Source organism: Eumetopias jubatus, unplaced genomic scaffold (assembly GCF_037043125.1).
Source record: "Eumetopias jubatus isolate StellerSeaLion01/CBP00866 unplaced genomic scaffold, mEumJub1_p1.0 scaffold_2, whole genome shotgun sequence".
Classification (NCBI taxonomy): Eukaryota; Metazoa; Chordata; class Mammalia; order Carnivora; family Otariidae; genus Eumetopias; species Eumetopias jubatus.
The window spans coordinates 36,000,677-36,020,419 of record NW_028274808.1 but is presented as its reverse complement, the minus strand read 5'-3'; the positions used below and the strand labels follow the sequence as shown (position 1 = coordinate 36,020,419).

The following is a 19,743-nucleotide window of genomic DNA, read 5'->3' as shown; positions in this document are numbered from 1 at the left end:
CACAAGAGAATCACTTCAGCTATGACACCCATAAGCAAATGTAGAGGAATGGAAAAAGATTTTCCATGCAAGCAGAAAACAAGCAAGCAGGGATAGCTATATGTCAGACAAAATGGACTGTAAGCCAAAATGGCAACAAGAGGGGAAAAAAGATCATTATACAATAAGGCAGTCAATTGTTCAAGAAGATATGACAATCATAAATATATATGCACCCAACATTTTAGTACCTAAATATCATAAGTACTAACAAAACTGAAGGGAAAAACTGACAACAATACAATAATACTAGAGGACTTAAAGATTCCACTTTCTACAATGGATAGATATCCAGACAGAAAATCAACAAGGAAAAGCTGGACTAATACCAGGCTTTGGACCAAATGGATATAACACATACAGAATATTCCATTTAGCAGCAGCGGAATACACATTCTTCTCAAGTTTGCATGGAACATTCTCCAGGACAGATCATATGGTAAGTCATAAAACAAGTCTTAGCAAATTTAAGACTGAAATCATACAAAGTAACTTTTCCAACAACAATGATATGGAACTGAAAATTAACAATAGAAAGAAATCTGGAAAACTCACCAGGTATGTGGAAATTAGAGAACATGCTCTGAAACGACCAGTGGGTCAAAGAAGAAATCAAACATGAAATCAAAAAATATACTGAAACAAATGAAAATGGAAGAACAACATATCAAAATCTATAGGATTCTGCAAAGCAGTTCTAAGAGGGAAGTTTATAGAAATAAAAACCTCCATATAAGAAAAAAAAAAAGGTCTCAAATAAACAACCTAACTCTATATACCTCAAGGAAAAAGGAAAAAGAAAAAACAAGCCACCAGATTAGCAGATGGAAAGAAATACAAAATAAGAGTTGGTTTCTTGAAAAGACACACAAAATTGACAAATATCCAACCAGACTAAGAAAAGAAGAAGATTCAAAAAACCATAAATTAAAGAAGAAACATTATAACTGATAACATAAACACGCAAAGGATCATCAGCAACTATTATGAACAATTATATGCTGACAAACTGGATAACCTAGAAAAAGTAGATAAACTCCTAGAAACATACCTAACCAATACTAAATCATGAAAAAATAGAAAATCAGAACAGACCAATAGTGAGTAATGAGATAGAATCAGTAATCGAAAACCTCCCAACACAGAAAAGGCCAAGCCAGATAGTCTCCCTGGTGAATTATACCAAACACTTAAAGAAGAGTTAATGCCAATCATTCTCAAACTCTTCCAGAAAACTGAAGAGGAGAGACTATTTCCAAATTCATCCTATGAGGTCAGCTTTATAATGATACCAAAGTCAAATAAGAAAACTATAGACCAACATCTCTAATGAATACAGATATAAAAATTCTCAACAAAATATTGCTAAACTAAATTCAACAGAACATTAAAAGAACCAAACACCATTATCAAATGGTATCTATCTCTGGAATGCAAGGATAGTACAACATAGGCAAATCAATAACTGTGATATACCACATTAATAGAATGAAAGATAAGAGATCATAAGATCCTCTCATTAAAAACAGAAAAAGCATTTGACAAAATACAACATCCTTTCATGATAAAAATAATCAGCAAATTGAGTATAGAAGAAACATACCTTAACAAAATAAAGGTCACATATAATAAACCCACAGCCAATTCATATTCAATTGTGAAAAGCTAAAAGCTTTTCCTCTAAGATGAGGAATAAGACAAAGGTGCTCATTCACACCACTCATTTTCAACACAGTACCAGAAGCTGTAATGAGAGCTGTCAGGGAGGAAAAATAATAAAAGTCACCCAAATTGGAAAGAAAGAAGTAAAACTGTCTTGCAGAAAATATAATCTTATATAGAGATAGTCCTAAAGACCCAATCAAAAAGGTGTGTTAGAACTATTAAATTCAGTAACTCTGTAGGGTACAAAATCAACATAGAGAAATTATTTGAATTTCTATACACTAACAACAAAACAGCTTAAAAAGAAATAAAGATAACAATACCTTTCTCACTAGCATCAAAATCAATAAAATACTTCAGAATAAATTTAATCAAATAAGTGAGAGGTCTGTACCCTGAAAATTACAAGACTTTCATGAAAAAATATCTAAGATGCAAAAGGAAAGATATCCTGTGTTCCTGGATCAGAAGAATTAATAGTCAATACGACCCAACACCATCTGCAGTTTCAATGCAATCTATATCAAAATTTCAATGGCATTTTTCAGAAATAGAAAAAATTCCTAAAATTTGTATGGAACCACAGAAACTTTGAAAAGCCAAAGCAATCCTGAGAAAAAAACAAAACTAGAGGTACACAATTCCTGATTTCAATTACACAGTATGATACGGTTACAAGAGCAGACCAGTGGAACAGAATGGAGAGTCCAGAACAAAACCCCATGTATATGCTCAACAAATAATTTGATGAGGGAGCCAAAAATACTCAACAAGGAAAGGAGAATCTATTTGATAAATGACACTGGGAAAACAGGATATTCACATGCAAAAGAATAAAAGTAAACCCCTGGTTTACACAATTCACAAAAATTAACTTGAAATAGATTAAAGACTTAAATGTAAGAATGAACACCATAAAAATCCTAGAAGACATAGGGAAAAAGCATTGACATTGACACTGTTGTTGGCAATGACTTTTTAGATATGACACGAAAGCACATGCAGCAAAAACAAGAAATAATAAATGGGATTTCATCAAACTAAAAGGCTCGTGCACAGCAAACGAAACAATCAAAAAATGAAGACGATCTATGGAATGGGAGAGAATATCTGCAAGGAAAATGTCCAAAATATATAAAGAACTTGTAAAACTCAATAGCAAAAACCCAAACCTGATTTAGGAATGAGCAAAGGAATAGATTTTCAAAGACATAAAAATAGCCAAAGATACATGAAAATATGCTCAATATATCACTAATATCAGAGAAATGCAAACCAAAACCACAATAAGATAACTCCTTACATTTATTAGAATGGCTCTCATCAAAAACTCAAAGAAGTAACACGTTGGCGAAAATATGGGGAAAATGAAACACGCACTGTTGGTGGAAACGTAAATTGGTATAGCCACTATGAATAGCAGTATGGAGGTTTCTCAAAAAGTTAAAAGTAGAACTACCATATGATCCGGCAATCCCATTTCTAATCCACTTCATATCCACGGGAAATGAAAACAGGATCTTGAATAGAAATCTGCATCCTCATGTTTGTATCAGCATTATTCACAATAGGCAAGATATGGAAACAGTGTCTGTCAATGGATGGATCAATAAAGAAAATGTAGTATTTATATAAAATAACATTTTATTCAGTCATGAGGAAGAAGGAAATCCTTCCATTTGTGCCAACATGGATAAACTTGTGGGCATTATGCCAAGTGAAATAAGTTAGACAAGGAAAGACAAACCCTCTATAATATTGTTTATATGTGAAATCACCAAAAAACAAAAAACAAACAAAAACCTGAACTCAAAGAAACAAAGCGTACATAGCCTGTGATTACCATAGGCTGGTAGGTAGGGGAAAGGGAGAGATGTTTGTCAAAGGGTACCAATTTCTAGTTATAAGATGAATTAAGTTCTGGGGTTCTAAGGTACAACATGATGATTATACTTAATAATACTGTATAACATACTTGAAAGTTACTAGGAGAAAAGATTTTAAATGTTCTTACCACAGAAACAAATGGTAATTATAGGACATGATAGAGGTGTTAGCTAACAATATAGTGGTAATCATTTTGTAATATATAAGCATACCAAATCAACATGTTATATACCTTAAAATGACACAATGTTATAGGTCAATTACATCTCAATAAAGCTGCAGAAGGCAGTAAGGGTCAGGACAGATTTAAACTTAAGACCTGAAACTGTAAACTACAAGAAGAAAACAAGGGAAAGCTCTTGAACATTGGTCTGGGAAATAATATTTAGATATGACCTAAGAACACAGACAACAAAAACAAAAATAGACAAGTGGGACTGCATCAAACTAAAAAACTTCTTTTTTTACAAAAATTATTTATTTATTTTTAGAGAGAGCAAGAAAGGGAGGAGGGGCAGAAGGACAGAATCTTTCAAGTAGACTCCCCACTGAGCAGGGAGCCCGATGTGGGGCTGGACCCAAGACCCATGAGATCATGACCTAAGCTGAAACCAAGAGTCAGACACTCAACTGACTGAGCCACCCAGGCGTCCCAAACTAAAAAGCTTCTTAATAAAGGAAACAATCAACAGAGTGAAAATGAGACCTGTAGGAGAAATATTGGCAAATCATGTATCTGATAATGAGTTAATCTACAAAATATGTAATAACTCATACAACTCAAGAGCAAAAAAAAAGAGATTTTAAAATAGCAAAAGACCTGCATAGACATTTCTCAAAAGAAGACATACAAATGACGATTAGATTTATGAAAATGTGCTCAGCATCACTAATCATCAGAAAAATGTAAATCAAAACCACAACTTACACATTTTAGGATAGCTATTATCAAAAAGATAAAAAATAAAAAGTGTTAGCAAGGATGTGGAGAAAGGGGAACCTTTATACACTGTTGTTGGGAATGAAGTTAGGCACAGCCATTATGGAAAACTATATAGAGACTCCTCAAAAATTAAAAATGAACTACATTATGATCAAGCAATTTCATTTATTGGTGTATATATATATATATATATATATGTAACTAATATGTTAAGTACCTTGATTGTGGCAATTATTTCACAAAACATCAAAACATTAATTCATATACCTTAAGTATGTATCTTTGTCAGTTATACCTTAATAAAGTTTAAAAAAATAAAAATATAGATATTCGATAGAATAAAGAATTTAAATATATAAATAAAATTTAAATTATACATACATACATATGTATATAATTATGCATATAATTATATATGTGTGTACATATGCACATTGTTATAAATATATTTATAAATGTAATATGCATACATATACACATATATAATTAATTGCCACTTGTCTTGGTAATGTAAATAAAAATATGAAGTACCAACTATGTAGATTTTACAAAACAAAATTACCTTTTCCAAATGTGATCTCACAACGTGCATCTGGATCCTGGCAGCCTCCATCATAACACATGTATTTTTCTTTACATACATGTCCATTCTGTATAGTTACATCATATGGACACTGCGGTGAGCTTCCATCACAAAACTCAGCAATATCACATTCATGATGTTTTGCTCCCCTACACTGAACACCTGCTCTTTCAATCTAATAGAAATTAAAATATAAAAAATAAAGCATTACATTTAAGAGTGTTGTGTTTCTCAATATTTATTTCAAAATTGTTCTATTTCAAAATTAATTCTATTTATAGTTTAATGATCTGTTTATTTATTAATGTCTATTAGTACCTTCTTTGTATAAAGCATTATGCTTATCATATCGAAAAAAATTGAATGTTATCAACTACAACAGGAAATAAGCATATGCACATGAAAAGTATAACACAAATATGATGTGATGATAGCCAAAGTTCTGTTTGCGTTTCAGTACAAGGGAGGAAAAATCACTTTTATTGAAATTATTTCTTGGGTGAAAACAGTGTAATTCAGACAATTTCCAAACAAAATACACTTATTCAAAGTATAGTTTCTAAGTATGGAATATTTGTAATTCTATGACAAATATGATACATAAATAACTGAGAATTAACAGAGGAAAACCAAAGGGTAAAGAGGCAGTTCTTAGAGAAGAAACTCAATCATAATTATTCTCCTGAATTATCCTGTAATTAACAGTTTTATATACAGAATCTGAAAATGTATACAAACAATCTTAAAGGGGCATCTATCTCATACTTCTTAATTGATGATTTCCAGATGACAACAAAAATATCACAGAGGTAAGAATGTAACCACTTAAGATTCTAGAAAAAAATAACAAAACTGCATTAGTCGAGGATAGTCAAGAACACAGAACCCATGGTAGGTAGTTCACTAGAGGGACTGTCATATGACAAATCTGTCACAAATGTATTGCAGGAGCTGAAAAGGAAAACAGGGGACAAGAGTCAACATCTTCAACATAAAAACTAATATGTGATCTTTCAATTAAATGATCTTTGAATAAATAATAAATTTGTAGTTTAAACTTTGTGCTAACGAAGGATTTAGAAAGTGCTATTCTATGTGCTATGGTGAGCGCTTTGAATTGTGTAAGACTGTTGAATCACAGACCTGTACCTCTGAAACAAATAATACATTTTATGTTAAAAAAAAAAAAAAGAAGAAGAAGAAGATAGCAGGAAGGGAAAAATGAAGGGGGGGAATCGGAGGGGGAGACAAACCATGAGAGATGATGGACTCTGAGAAACAAACTGAGGGTTCTAGAGGGGAGGGGGGTGGGGGGATGGGTTAGCCCGGTGATGGGTATTAAAGAGGGCACATTCTGCATGGAGAACTGGGTGTTATACAAAAACAATGAATTGTGGCCGCCATGGCGCCCGTGAAAAAGCTTGTGGCGAAGGGGGGCAAAAAAAAGAAGCAAGTTCTGAAGTTTACCCTTGACTGCACCCACCCTGTAGAAGATGGAATCATGGATGCTGCCAATTTTGAGCAGTTTCTTCAAGAGAGAATCAAAGTGAATGGAAAAGCTGGGAATCTCGGTGGAGGGGTTGTAACAATTGAAAGGAGCAAAAGCAAGATTACTGTAACTTCTGAGGTGCCTTTCTCCAAAAGGTATTTGAAATATCTCACCAAAAAATATTTGAAGAAGAATAATCTCCGCGACTGGTTGCGCGTAGTTGCTAACAGCAAAGAGAGTTACGAGTTGCGTTACTTCCAGATTAACCAAGACGAGGAAGAGGAGGAAGATGAGGATTAAAACGCATTTATCTGGAATATTTTGTATGAGTTCTTAAATAAAACTTGGGAACCAAAAAAAAAAAAAAAAAACAACAACAATGAATTGTGGATCACTACATCAAAAACTAATGATGTACTGTATGGTGATTAACATAACATAATAAAATTAAAAAGTGCTATTCTAGTAAGTTTCATTCTTTATACATTTATGGGAAACTGCTGTGTCTTTCAATTACATACCTACAGATACCTATCACAACCAGTAACAATATTATTTCTAAAAATATAAATAATGAATAGAGTAAGAAGTCCTTTTTAAGGGAGATCTGTATTGAAAATTGTATGATAGCTCTCAATCAAGGCTTAAGAACAACAGCATCAAGTTGGGCAGAATAATGGCATAAGAAGAAAACCTGAACATCCAATTAAGGTTCACAAAATCAGAAATCTGATCCTGAATTTAGTATATTTTTCTTTATTTGAAAGCTCACTTATTTTTTTAAGTGTTAATTTAAATTCCAGTTAGTTAACATACAGTATACTATTAGTTTCAGAAAGTTCATTTATTTTTATTTACAGCTATAGGTCTAAGTGATTTAGAGTACCTAAGACATGATTCATTATATACTTGGAAGAAAATAATAAACTTAAATCTTACTTGACAGTCCCTGCAGCATAATCCTGCATCACACTGTGATCCTGGTTTCAGCGTACAAGTACGAAAATTACAACAGGGAGCAGCTCCACATTGCTATGAATTAATGGAATGTACAAGTAAAAAGACATCATGATAATAATATAAACTTTGGCAGGAACTATACTTACTGGGCTTATTTTTTGAGTTTTGGGGAAGAATATGAATGGTGTCAATATTTATAGTTCTGCATCTCTAAACAATTAAAATACTAAATTAAGACTTTCACTTCAGGTCAAAACAGAGTAAATGGTACCAAGAAACTCTTACCCAACTAGAAAACTAGGAAAAATATATGAAACAACTTTTTTCAGAAAATAGAGAATAGTAAGAGGGAGCAGAATGGTGGTTAATAGTGTCTGGAGGGTGGGGGAAAAGGGGAGATACTGTTCAAAAGGTACACATTTTCATTTAAGAATGAATTAGTTTTCAGGATGACTATAGTTAACAATACTGTATCGTATATTTCAAATTTGCTAAGAGGATAAAGTGTCCTCACCACATACAAAAAAAAAAAATGGTAACTATGTGAAGTGAAGGAGAGGTTAATTAGTTTGACTGTAGTAATCATTTCAGAAGGTATACATATATCAAAACATCATGTTGAACACCTTAAAAACATAATTTTTACTCGTCAGTCATAAGTCAATAATGTTGGGGGGGTAAGGGTGTGTAGAGTTTATGCCCACTGCAGTTAAAACACCCCCAAAACTTCCCTCACTACTTACACCAAACATAAGTTCAATGGATTTCCAAAACCACTCTCAGGTTTGGTAATTTACTAGAAGGACTCACGGAATTCATTGAAAGCTTTTATATTCACAGTTACGGTTTATTATATGGAAAGGATGCAAATTAAAATTAGCCAAGAGAAGAAGCAACTAGGACAGAACCCAGGAAAAGCTCATACTGCCTTCACTCCAGGGAATTACAGACACAATACTCTCCCAAAATTGATGTGTGAAATTCCTGACTTATACTATGAGGCTAGTGTTACTCTAATACCAAACCCAGAGACATTGCAAAAAAGGAAAATTACAGACCAATATCTCTCATAATCATTCACACATCAATCAATTCATCATATTGACAGTCTGAAGAAGAAAAACCATATGACCATAACAATTGATGTAGAAAAAGCATTTGACAAAACCCAATACTCACTTAATGAATTATACAAAATATTAGCAAACTAGGAATAGACAGAAACTTCCTAAATTTGATAGTGACCATACAGAGAAAACCTACGGCTAATATTTTATATATGTTGAGAAACTAAGTTTTCCCCTGAGATCAGGAACAAGACAAGGAGGGTCGTCACCACTCCTTTTAACATCTTGGTGTAAGTTCTAGTTAATTCAGTAAGACAAGAAAATGAAATTAAACTATACAGGTTGAGAAGAAAAAACTGTTTCTTCCATAGATTCTGTGATTGACTATGTAAAGAAAATCCCAAATGATTGACTAGAAAGCAAAAAAAAATTAAAATCTCCTGGACTACTAATTAATTACAAGATTGCTGGATACAAAGTTAATATACAAAAGTCAATTGTTGGGGTTCCTGGGTGGCTCAGTTGGTTAAGTGTCTGCTTTCAGCTCAGGTCATGATGCTGGGGTTCTAGGATCAAGCCCCGCATCGAGCTCCCTGCTCAGCAAGGAGTCTGCTTCTCCCTCTCCCTCTGCAGCTCCCCCTGCTTATGCTCATGCTCACTCACTCTCTGTGTGTCAAATAAGTAAAATCTTAAAAAAAAAAAAAGCCAACTGTTTTCCTGTAAACCAACAATGAAAAATGAGAATTTGAATAAAAAACACGATGCTATTTATATTAGCACCAAAATAATGAAGTATTTGGGAATAGTTCTAACAAACTATTATAGAATCTGTATGAAAAAAACTACAAAACCCTAATGAAAGAAATCAAAGAAGCCATAAATAAATGGAGAGATACTCCATGTTCATGGATAGGAAGACTCAATATTGTTAAGATGTCACTCCTTGGGACGCCTGGGTGGCTCAGTCGGTGAAGCATCTGCCTTTGGCTCAGGTCATGATCCCAGGGTCCTGGGATCGAGCCCCACATCGGGCTCCTTGCTCAGCAGGGAGCCTGCTTCCCCCCCTCGCTTGTGCTCTCTCTCCATCTTTCTCTCTTTCTGACAAGTAAATAAAATCTTTTTTAAAAAAGAAAGTCACTTCGTCCCAGTTTTATCTAGAGATTTAATGCAATTTCAATAAAAATTCCAGCAAGTTATTTTGTAGATATTGACAAATTGATTCTAAAGTTTATATGGAGATGCAAAAAAATGCAGTATAGTCACATAATACTGAAGAGAAGGAAAAGAAAGAAGAAGAAAAAGGAGGAGGAGGAGAAGAAGAAAAAAATGAGGAAGAAAACTGAAGAACTGACAACACCCAACTTCAAAACTTACTATAAACTATAATGACAGTATGGTATTCACAAAAGAATAAACAAAGAGATCACTGGAACAAAATAAAAACCCCAGAAACAGACCAACACAGATAATAAATCTTTAACAATGTAGTACATGCAGCTCAATGGAGAATGGATAGTCTTTCCAACAAATGGTGCTGGAAAAACTGGACATTCACGTGGGAAATAATGACTAGACACTGACTTTACCTTTCACAAAAAATAACTCAAAATGGATCATAAATCAAATGTAAAATGTAAAGCTATAAAATCTCTAGGAGGGTAGATTTAAGACAGTAGATCCTATGTGAAGTGCTCTTCCACAATAAAAATAATAAATAAATAGGAATAATACCAATCTTAAATAAATTCTTTCAGAAAGTACTGAGTTCAGAATTGCCTTGATGCTTAAACCAGAAAATATCACAAGAAAAGAAAAAACTGCAGACCACAATCCCCTTGTGAAGACAAGTGCTGCCATCCCAAACAAAATATCAGCAAATTAAATCTAGCACTATATATATAGAAAAATGCAAGTGAAGCTAATGTCAGAATGCATGGTTGGGTTGGCATTCAAAAACCAATCAATGAAATGCACCATATAATTAATTAACTAATTTTTAAAAGGAGAAAACTCATTTGAATCGGCTTAATAGACACAAAAATAAGACATTGGACAAAATTCAACACCAATTCTTGATTTAAGACTCTCAACTAACTAGAAATAGAAAGGAACTTCCTCAACATGCTAAGGGTATATGTTTACCAAAAAAACTTTTACCTAACATTATATTTAGTGGTGAAAGTCAGAAAGCTCCCTCCCCCCCAATGAAAACAAAGCAAAGACCATTCTCAACATTTCTAACTGACACTAGATCCAAGGTGAATTCACAAAAGTCAATTGTATTTTCTATACCTGCAATGGATAATTGTTAAATAAAATTTTAAAACAATACTATAGAAACAACCATAGAAAAACTAAATGAATTAAAGAAGAGCTAAATAAGTGGAGATATACACCATGTACATTGATTTGCAGACAATTTTAATTAAAAAAAGTAATTCTCCAAAAATTGATGTATGAATATCACACAATTCCAATAAGGTCCCTATATTCACATGCTGATTCTCCAATTTGTATGGAAATACAAAGGTTTCACAATAATAAAACTATCCTGGAAAAAAGGAACAACGTTAGATGATTTACATTACCTGTTTTCAAGATTTACTGTGAAAACACATTAGTTAAAATAGTGTAGAATTGGCATAAGTATGGTTACATAAATAAACAGAAAAGAATACAGGGATAGATACACATGTATAGTAATTTACTTTCATAAGAACACTAAGCTAGTACAATGGTGAAAAGATAGTCATTTTAACAAATACTACTAGAAAAATTTGATATTCAAATGGAGCATAACGAACCTCAAAAAAAAAAATCTCCCCAAACACAAAAACAAACCCAAAATGGATCAAAGACTAAATGTGAGCGATAATTGTAAAACTTCTCATAGAAAACATAGGAGAAAATATTCATGACCTTGAGTTGGCAAAGATTTCTTAGGATACAAAAAGCATGACCATAGAAGAAAAAAATGATAAATTGGTCTTCATACAAAATACAAAATGCCTGCTATTCAAAGATGTTGTTAAGCAACCAAAAAGGTAATACATGGATTGGAAACAAATATTTGTAATATACATGTTTGACAAAGGACTAGTATACAGCCTATAGGAAAAAAAACTCTTACAAATCAATAATTAAAAAAACAAATAACTTAATGGTTAATAAGGACATGAGAACAGGCTCAACATCATTATACTCAAAGAAAATACAAACAAAAACCATTGTAACGTCTAAAATTTAAAAGGCTGCAACATCACATTTTGTTGATGTGGAGGAAATTAAGTTTCATGTGTTGCTGATAAGAGTGTAAAATAATACAACACTTTGAAAAATAGTTTGCCAGTTTCTCATGAACATACACTTATATGATCCAGCAATTCTACTTTTAGGAATTTGAAATAATGGCCCACTACTCTTAACAACTCAAATATCCATTAGCAGGTAAATGAAAAAACAGATTGTGCTATATTTAAACAACAAAGTATTACACATAATAAAAAGGAAGAAACTACTGTGACATAAAACAACACTGAATGAATCTCAAAACACAGTATTGAAAGGAAGAAGCCAGGGGCACTGGGCTGGCTCAATCAAAAGAGGATGTGACTATTCATCTCAGGGTCATGAATTCGAGCCCCATAATTGGGTATAGAGATGATTTAAATAAATAAATAAACTGAAAGAAAGGAAGGAAGGAGGGAAGAGAGGGAGGGAGGGAGGGAGGGAGGAAGGAAGGAAGGAAATGTGCTGCATCATTCTATTCACATGACTTTCTAGATCAGACAAAACTGACAATCAGATGTTTCCTGAACAGGTATCACAATCTCAGATTTCAAGATATAATACAAAGCTATAGTAATCAAAGCAGTATGGTACTGACACAAAAACAGACACTTAGATCAATGAAACAGAATACTGAGTTCAGAACTAAAGCTCCACTTATATGGGCCATTGATCTACAACAAAGGAGGCAAGAGTATACAATGTGGAAAAGACAGTCTCTTCAACATATGATGTCAGGAAAATTGGAGAGCTACATGCAAAAGAATAAAACTGGACAACTTTCTTACACCATACACAAAAATAATCTCAAAGTAGATTAAGAAACTACATGTGAGACCAACCTGAAACCATAAAACTCCTAGAAGAAAACATAGGCAGTAATTTCTTTGACATATCTTTGACATAATATTTTTCCATTTATGTCTCCTCTGATAAGGGAAACAAAAGCAAAATTAAACTACTGGGACTGCACCAAAATAAAAAGCTTCTATGTAACTAAGGAAACCATCAATGAAACAAAAGAGCAACCTACCGAATAGGAGAAGATATTTGCAAAATTATATATCCAATAAGGGGTTAATATCCAAAATATATAAAGAACTTATACAGCTCAACACCAAAAAAAAAAAAAAAATCCAATTAAAAAATGGACAGAGGACCTGAATAGACATTTCTCCAATGAAGACATACAGATGGCCAACAGATACACGAAGAGATACTGAACATCACTCATCCTCAGGGAAATGCGAATCAAAACCATAATGAGATATCACTTTACACCTGTCAGAATGGCTAAAATCAAAACACAAGATAACATGTGTTGGTGAAAATGTGGGAAAAAATAACATGCATTGTTTGGGAATGCAAATGTTGTAGCCATTATAGAAAACAGTATGGAGGCTCCTCAAGAAATTAAAAAACAAATATCAAAAGAACCCATAATTCCACTACAAGGTACTTACCCAAAGAAAACAAAAACACTAATTCAAAAAGATATGTGCACTGCTAGTTTATAGTTGGATTATTTATAATAATCAAGATATGGAAGCAACTCAAGTGTCCTATGATAGATGAATGGACAAAGAAGATGCAGGAGATTTATCTATATCTATATCTACAGAAATAATGGAATATAGATTGATAGATAGATGATAGATAAAATGTAATATTACTCAGCCATAAAGAAAACAATAAAATCCCGCCATTTGTGACAACATGGATAGACCTAGAGGATATAGTGCTAAATGAAATGAGTCAGTCAGAGAAAGACAAATACCATATGATTTCACTCAAATGTGGAATTTAAGAAACAAATCAACAACAATAATAAAAAGACAAAAAAATAGAGAAAAAATTGGTGGTTGCTAGAGGGGAGTGGGCAGGGGAATGGAGACAACAGATAAAGAGGATTAAGAGAACACTTACTGTGATGAGCATCAAGAAATGCATAGAATTGTTGAATCATTATACTGTGCACCTGAAACTACCATAGCACTGTATGTTAATTATATTTTAAAAGAAAGAAATTATGAGAAAAAGAAATTAAGAAATTAAAGAAAGAAAGAGAGAGAGAAAGAGGAAGGAAGGAAGGAAGGTAGGCAGGCAGGCAAGCAGAATTAAGAGGGAGGACTTGTTCTACCAAATGGCAAAACATACTAGAAAGGCACAGTAATTAAAACAGTGTGGTATGGATACAAGTATATTCAGACCCATATATGTATCACACCCTAATATCACTTCCATCTATCTTGTAATCATGGAAATGTACAATATCTGCAGTATGGCTGCAAATACTGAATTATCTAAAAGTACTACAACCTGGACCTTTTGCATTCACTATATTTTCAGAGCTTCCCTACCAAGTGAATAATTAAAATCACCCTATGTTCAGACTGTAATATTAATAGCCTTACCTTACCATATTACTGATTCCATTGTGAAATAATACCCTAAAGGATACTTGATGGTCGGCTGACACATTAATCTTCAATAAAACATTTATAAAATATCCAGAGGTTAAGTACAGGTTTGGAAAGATCTTATATATTTAGTTTAGAATACAAAAGCTCATTCTAACTCCTATTTTTCCCATCAGCAATAATTTTTAGGAGTACATTTTTATACTTGTTCAAAATCCTTCAGCCTACATCTATATAGTATATTCTTATATGTATTTCAAACTTGATTTCACTTATTGTAAATATTCTGCATGGTACTCAGTCATATTTGAGATACATAGCATTTATGACAAAGAGATGAGCTAAAACAATAAATTTATTAATTAACTTTCCTATTTATCAGACTTACTTCCTCAGTACCACAGTCACACGCTTCACCTAGCTCCACTTTGCCATTGCCACAGATTGCTACCATGCTTCTTCGCATTTGTGGCTTATTCTGAAGACATTTGGCACCCATATTTGAAATGAAATTTTCAAAGTCACTCAAACTGCAACTGCTAAACGTCTTCACACCACTTGATTGCCTAGAGGTGAATCCATACAATGTCATTGGCGGTACACTTCTGAAAACACAATTCTATATAATATAAATTAATTTTAAAATGTTAAATTTAATAGGTAATGATAAATGTTTATAACAAGTGCTTAGAGGTCAAAATTATTCCTGGGTAGGTCATGTGATTTTATTCACTGGGATACATGTCCTTATTCAAATAAAATTAAGTACAACTCAATAGTAAAAATCAAACAGGACAATTAGAAAATGGACACAGACTTGAATAGATTATTCAAAGAATACATATAAATGGCCAACAGGAAAATGAAAAGGTGCTCAATATCAGTAATCATCAAGGAATTGCAAATCAAAACCACAATAAGATATCACCACACACCTGTTAAGATGGCTATTATCATTTAAAAAGATCAGATTTGGCAAGGATATGGGGAAATTGGAATCCTTGCTATACTGTTTGTGGGAATGTAAACTGGGGCAGTCACTGTGGAAAACAGTAGAGAAGTTCTTCACAAAATTAAAATAGAACTACCATATGATCCCACAATCCCACTTCTGGGTATATATCCAAAATAACTGAAACCAGGATCTCAATGAGATATCTGCACTCTCATGTTCACTGCAGCATTATTCACAATAGCAAAGATAGGGAAGCAACCTAAATTTCCATTTACAGATGAATGGATAAAAAAAAAAATGTGGGATATACATGCAATGGAATATTATGCAGCCTTAAGAAAAGAAGGTAATCCTGCCATATGCAACAACATGGATGAACCACGAGGACATTATGCTAAGTAAAATAAGCCAGTAACAGAAGACAAATACTGCATGATCTCACATATATATCTCAAAGAGTCAAACTCATGGATGCAGAGTTTGTACCATGTATAATGGTGGTTGTCGGGCTAGGAGGAGGTGGAAACGGGGAGTTACTCAATGGGTATAAAGTTTCAGTTTTTCAATATGAGTACATTTTAGAAACCTGTTGCACAACAAGTACCTATAGTAAACAATATTGTATTGCACATTTAAAATTTTAAGAGAACTCCTGTTAAGTGTTCCTCTACAATAAAAAAAATTAAGAATAGATTAACTTTATTTTTATATACATTATAAACTACATGTACCTAAGAGAAAATTTTGAGTTTCTGGGCATGACTGTATATAAATTCTTGTATATAGAGAAAAATATTTATACATGTATATGATGTCTCTTGCCTAGGAATGGAGAAAACCCTGTATCCATTATGTCAATTCCCAGATATATATCAACAATTCTCCAAACTTCTCTTCTACTCCCTCAGTCTTTCCCCTGACCATTATAAAATTAAAAATCAAGCTCTTTGAAATTTTGAAACTTTTCTATTTCAATGTTTTTTTTCATTATTTATTCACAGGTTTGTAGTACATATGTAATATGATAAATGATTCATTAAGCAGTAAGTTGTTGAGGCAGGAACTTTATCATCTTCATTACTGGTATCATCACAAGTACAGTACTTAGCAAACACAGAATCAATTGTCTATTGGTTTTTCATAATAACAAAAAACTTTTATTAAACAGACTATACTGTGCTTAGTTCTGAGCTTTCTCACAGATCTCAGAGAAACTGTTTATTAATCAAAATTTTATATCTTATGTCCACATATCACTAATAAAGATAACTTCAGAGAATATTTCCATAAGATGAGTCACTTTCAATATCTAGTAAAAATCTCTCAGACAAGGAGAAAACTGACATTTATTGAGTACCTATTAGTTAGATATTTTAGATACTTGAATATTTAATCCTCACTACAAATCAGGGAGATTGGTACTGTCACCAGCATTCTATAGAAATTGAACTAAAGTTCAGAAAAGCTAAAAACCTCACAAAACTCAGTTTGTAAATTAGCAGGATCAGCATTACACACAGTCGTTTTAAGACTTCAAATTCACGTATTTTTTTACCCCCAAATTAATCTTTGAACATTACATAATAAAATATTTACTATTAAATATTAATATATTTTTACTGTAAACCATAGTTTTGATAATATTATCACCAAAAGTGAAAGGTGAGGAAAATTTTAATTGAAAACTATATGATATTTTGGCTCTGGAAACTATTTTTAGTCAACTATATGTCATCCCAAGTTATTCACCTTTTTGTTCCCCAAAACAGCGGTGCTTAAGAACAAGTGTTCCCAAAGATTACTTGTAATCAATTACACAGAATTTTTTCCATTTATCCTGTTGAGATTTTATACTTTGAATTCTAATGCTATGTTAGCTTTGTTCCCAAATTATTTTATAAAAGCTTACTGAAACTATGATATAACTAGCCTAAGTTCTAGGTTCAGAGACAGAGAAATTAAGTGATAGAAAAAAGTAATGGTACTTTCCCATTGGAAATGGGAAATGCTCTTTACCATTTTTTTGAGGTTAAGGCTAGCACTTGACAGCATTTTGAAAAAAGAAAAAAAGAGAACTTTCACTTCACTTCACCCTTTTGTGTCTGCAAGATTCATTCTTCGACTCTGTGAGACAAGAACCCTGCAATCTTGCAACACCTTCTCACAAATAAAAAAATGTAGAACACTATATAAACCTGGGGGCAGGAGTTAAGATGGCAGAGGAGTAGGGGGGCCCTAAGGTTGCCTCGTCCCTCGAATACAGTTAGATAATTATCAAATTCTTAACACCAAGAAATCAATCTGAGGTCTGAGAGAACAAAACTGCAAGTCTACAAGTAGAAAAGCAACGCCGTTTGGAAAATAGGCGGAAGATCAGAGAGCTGATCTGGGAGAGATAACTGTGGGGACCGCGCAGGAGAGAGAGTCCTGCTTAGGGACACTACCGCAAAGCCCTATAAGCCGCGGAGCACAAAATCTGAAATCTTAGACATCCGCCACTGCCGGAGTTGTGCCTGGCTTAAAGGTGCTCAGGTGGCAAAAAGGGTTAGAAGCCCAGGAGCGGACAGGGTGGTCTGAGGATTCCCTGGGTCACAAGAAGAACAAGTGGCGCAGATGTGCTGCTCTGTTTTCAGGCATAGGAGTGGGGACTCTGGCTGAGGGCAGCGAGCCTGCGGCCGGCTCTCTGCTCGGCGCTGCCATGAACTCTGAACTGCTGCGCGGTTGTCTGCCTGCCGCACTGGCACAGGCCGGCAACAGGTAAACGTGGAGTGAGACCCTCCCCCATGGGAGCAAGGCAGGTCCACACCAGGGGAGTCTCTAAAATTTGGAATTCGGAAACCCAGTCACACTCCAGAGATGAAACCGTCCAGACACAGGCCAGGTGAAGGCAGGGATCTGAGGGTAGCTGGGGACAGAAGATTGATTGTTCTTCTGTGAGGACTTCCTAAAGAGTTGGGGGCATAAACTCTCAGCATTAGGGCTAGAGGGCGGGTGGCAGGGGCGGGGGCTGCCATTTTCATCCGGCCCATCAGCACTGAAAGCCTTCAGGGAGCAAAACAGAGCCACTAGTGGAGGCCAGAGCCCCCTGCACCCTAGAGAGACACACCCACTAGGGCAAGTCCACCTGAGAATCAGGGCAACAAGGCCCCTCCGCAGAAGACCAGCGCAAACATCTTGCACACACCAAGTCTACTGATCTTAGAGTGCTACAGAGCTTCAGCTCTAAGGGAAATAGGATCTAGCTTCCTTTTTGTTTTTATTTTTTATTATTTTTCATTTTTTCATTTTTTAATTCCTTTTTATTTGTTTTTTTTAATTTTTATTTACATATATTTTATATTTTTTGTTTGCTTGTTTGTTTATTTATTTTTGGATGGAACTTCTTTTAACAAGCAGACCAAAACATATCCAGGATCTAGTTTTGTTGTTGTTGTTGTTGTTGTTTTCTTTTTCTACTTTTCTTTTCTGGACAAAATGACAAGATGGAGAAATTCATCTCAAAGGAAACAGCAGGAAATAGCACTCATGGCCAGATATATCAATCCAGATATAAGTAAAACGTATGAACTAGAAAGTGGCAAGATATATTCAATGTGCTGAATGGGAAAAATATACAGCCAAGAATACTTTATCCAGCAAGGCTGTCATTCAGAATAGGAGAGATAAAGAGTTTCTCAGACAAACAAAACTAAGGGAGTTCACAACCACTAAACCAGCCCTGCAAGAAATATTAAGGGGGACCCTTTGAGTGGGGGGAAAAAAAAGACCAAAATCAACAAAGACTAGAAAGGACCAGAGAACATTACCAGAAACACCAACTCTATAGGTAACACAGTGGCACAAATTCACATCTCTCAATAATCACTCTGAATGCAAATGTAATAAATGCTCCAGTCAAAAGATATAGGATATCAGAATGGATTAAAAAAAAAAAAAAAGCAAGATCCATCTATATGCTGCCTGCAAGAGACTCGTTTTTGAGCTAAAGACACCAGCAGATTGAAAATGGGAGATGGAGAACCATCTATCGTGCTAATGGACAACAAAAGAAAGCCAGGAGGAGTTAAGATGGTGGGGAAATAGGGGGACCCTGGGCTTTCCTTGTCCCTTGAACAGAGCTGTATTGAGGTCAGATCACTTGGAACACCCCAGAAATCGATCTGATTGGAAGGGTCTCAACAGCTGAAGGGAGATAGCATGGCAGCTGTGAGGCATGTGGAAGTGAACTGGGGGAGAGAAAAAGTGCTGTGCTGAGGAGGGTAGGGAACCCTTTCCATGGGGAGAGAAAGGGAGAAGGGTTAAGTGAGTGCAACCTTGGGTTTGCACAAGAAGAAAACTTCTACAGGACGACAGGCTAAGGAGCCAGGGGAACTGAGTGCGGCAGGTTTTTTTGCAAACAGTGTGGAGCTCAGTCTCAGGTTTTGGAAGTGCAAGACGTTTGCCAGAA

At 34.3% G+C, this 19,743-nt stretch overlaps 2 protein-coding genes across 2 annotated transcripts in view; one reads left to right on the top strand and one right to left on the bottom strand.

Moving 5' to 3' along the window:
• Positions 1–19,743, bottom strand: part of LOC114224816 (disintegrin and metalloproteinase domain-containing protein 32-like) — a 190,678-nt gene that overhangs the window by 70,950 nt on the left and 99,985 nt on the right. Inside the window, exons 12-14 of the mRNA XM_088021309.1 lie at positions 14,730–14,907; positions 7,546–7,638; positions 5,097–5,292 (exon numbers count right to left, since the gene is read on the bottom strand). Of these exons, the coding sequence (XP_087877435.1) occupies positions 5,097–5,292; positions 7,546–7,638; positions 14,730–14,907 (467 nt within the window). The remainder of the gene's footprint in view (positions 1–5,096; positions 5,293–7,545; positions 7,639–14,729; positions 14,908–19,743) is intronic.
• On the top strand, positions 6,520–6,966 carry LOC114224828 (large ribosomal subunit protein eL22). Its single transcript, XM_028124079.2, has one exon. It carries the CDS (start codon positions 6,520–6,522, stop codon positions 6,904–6,906), a length of 387 nt encoding a protein of 128 aa, XP_027979880.1. The 3' UTR covers positions 6,907–6,966.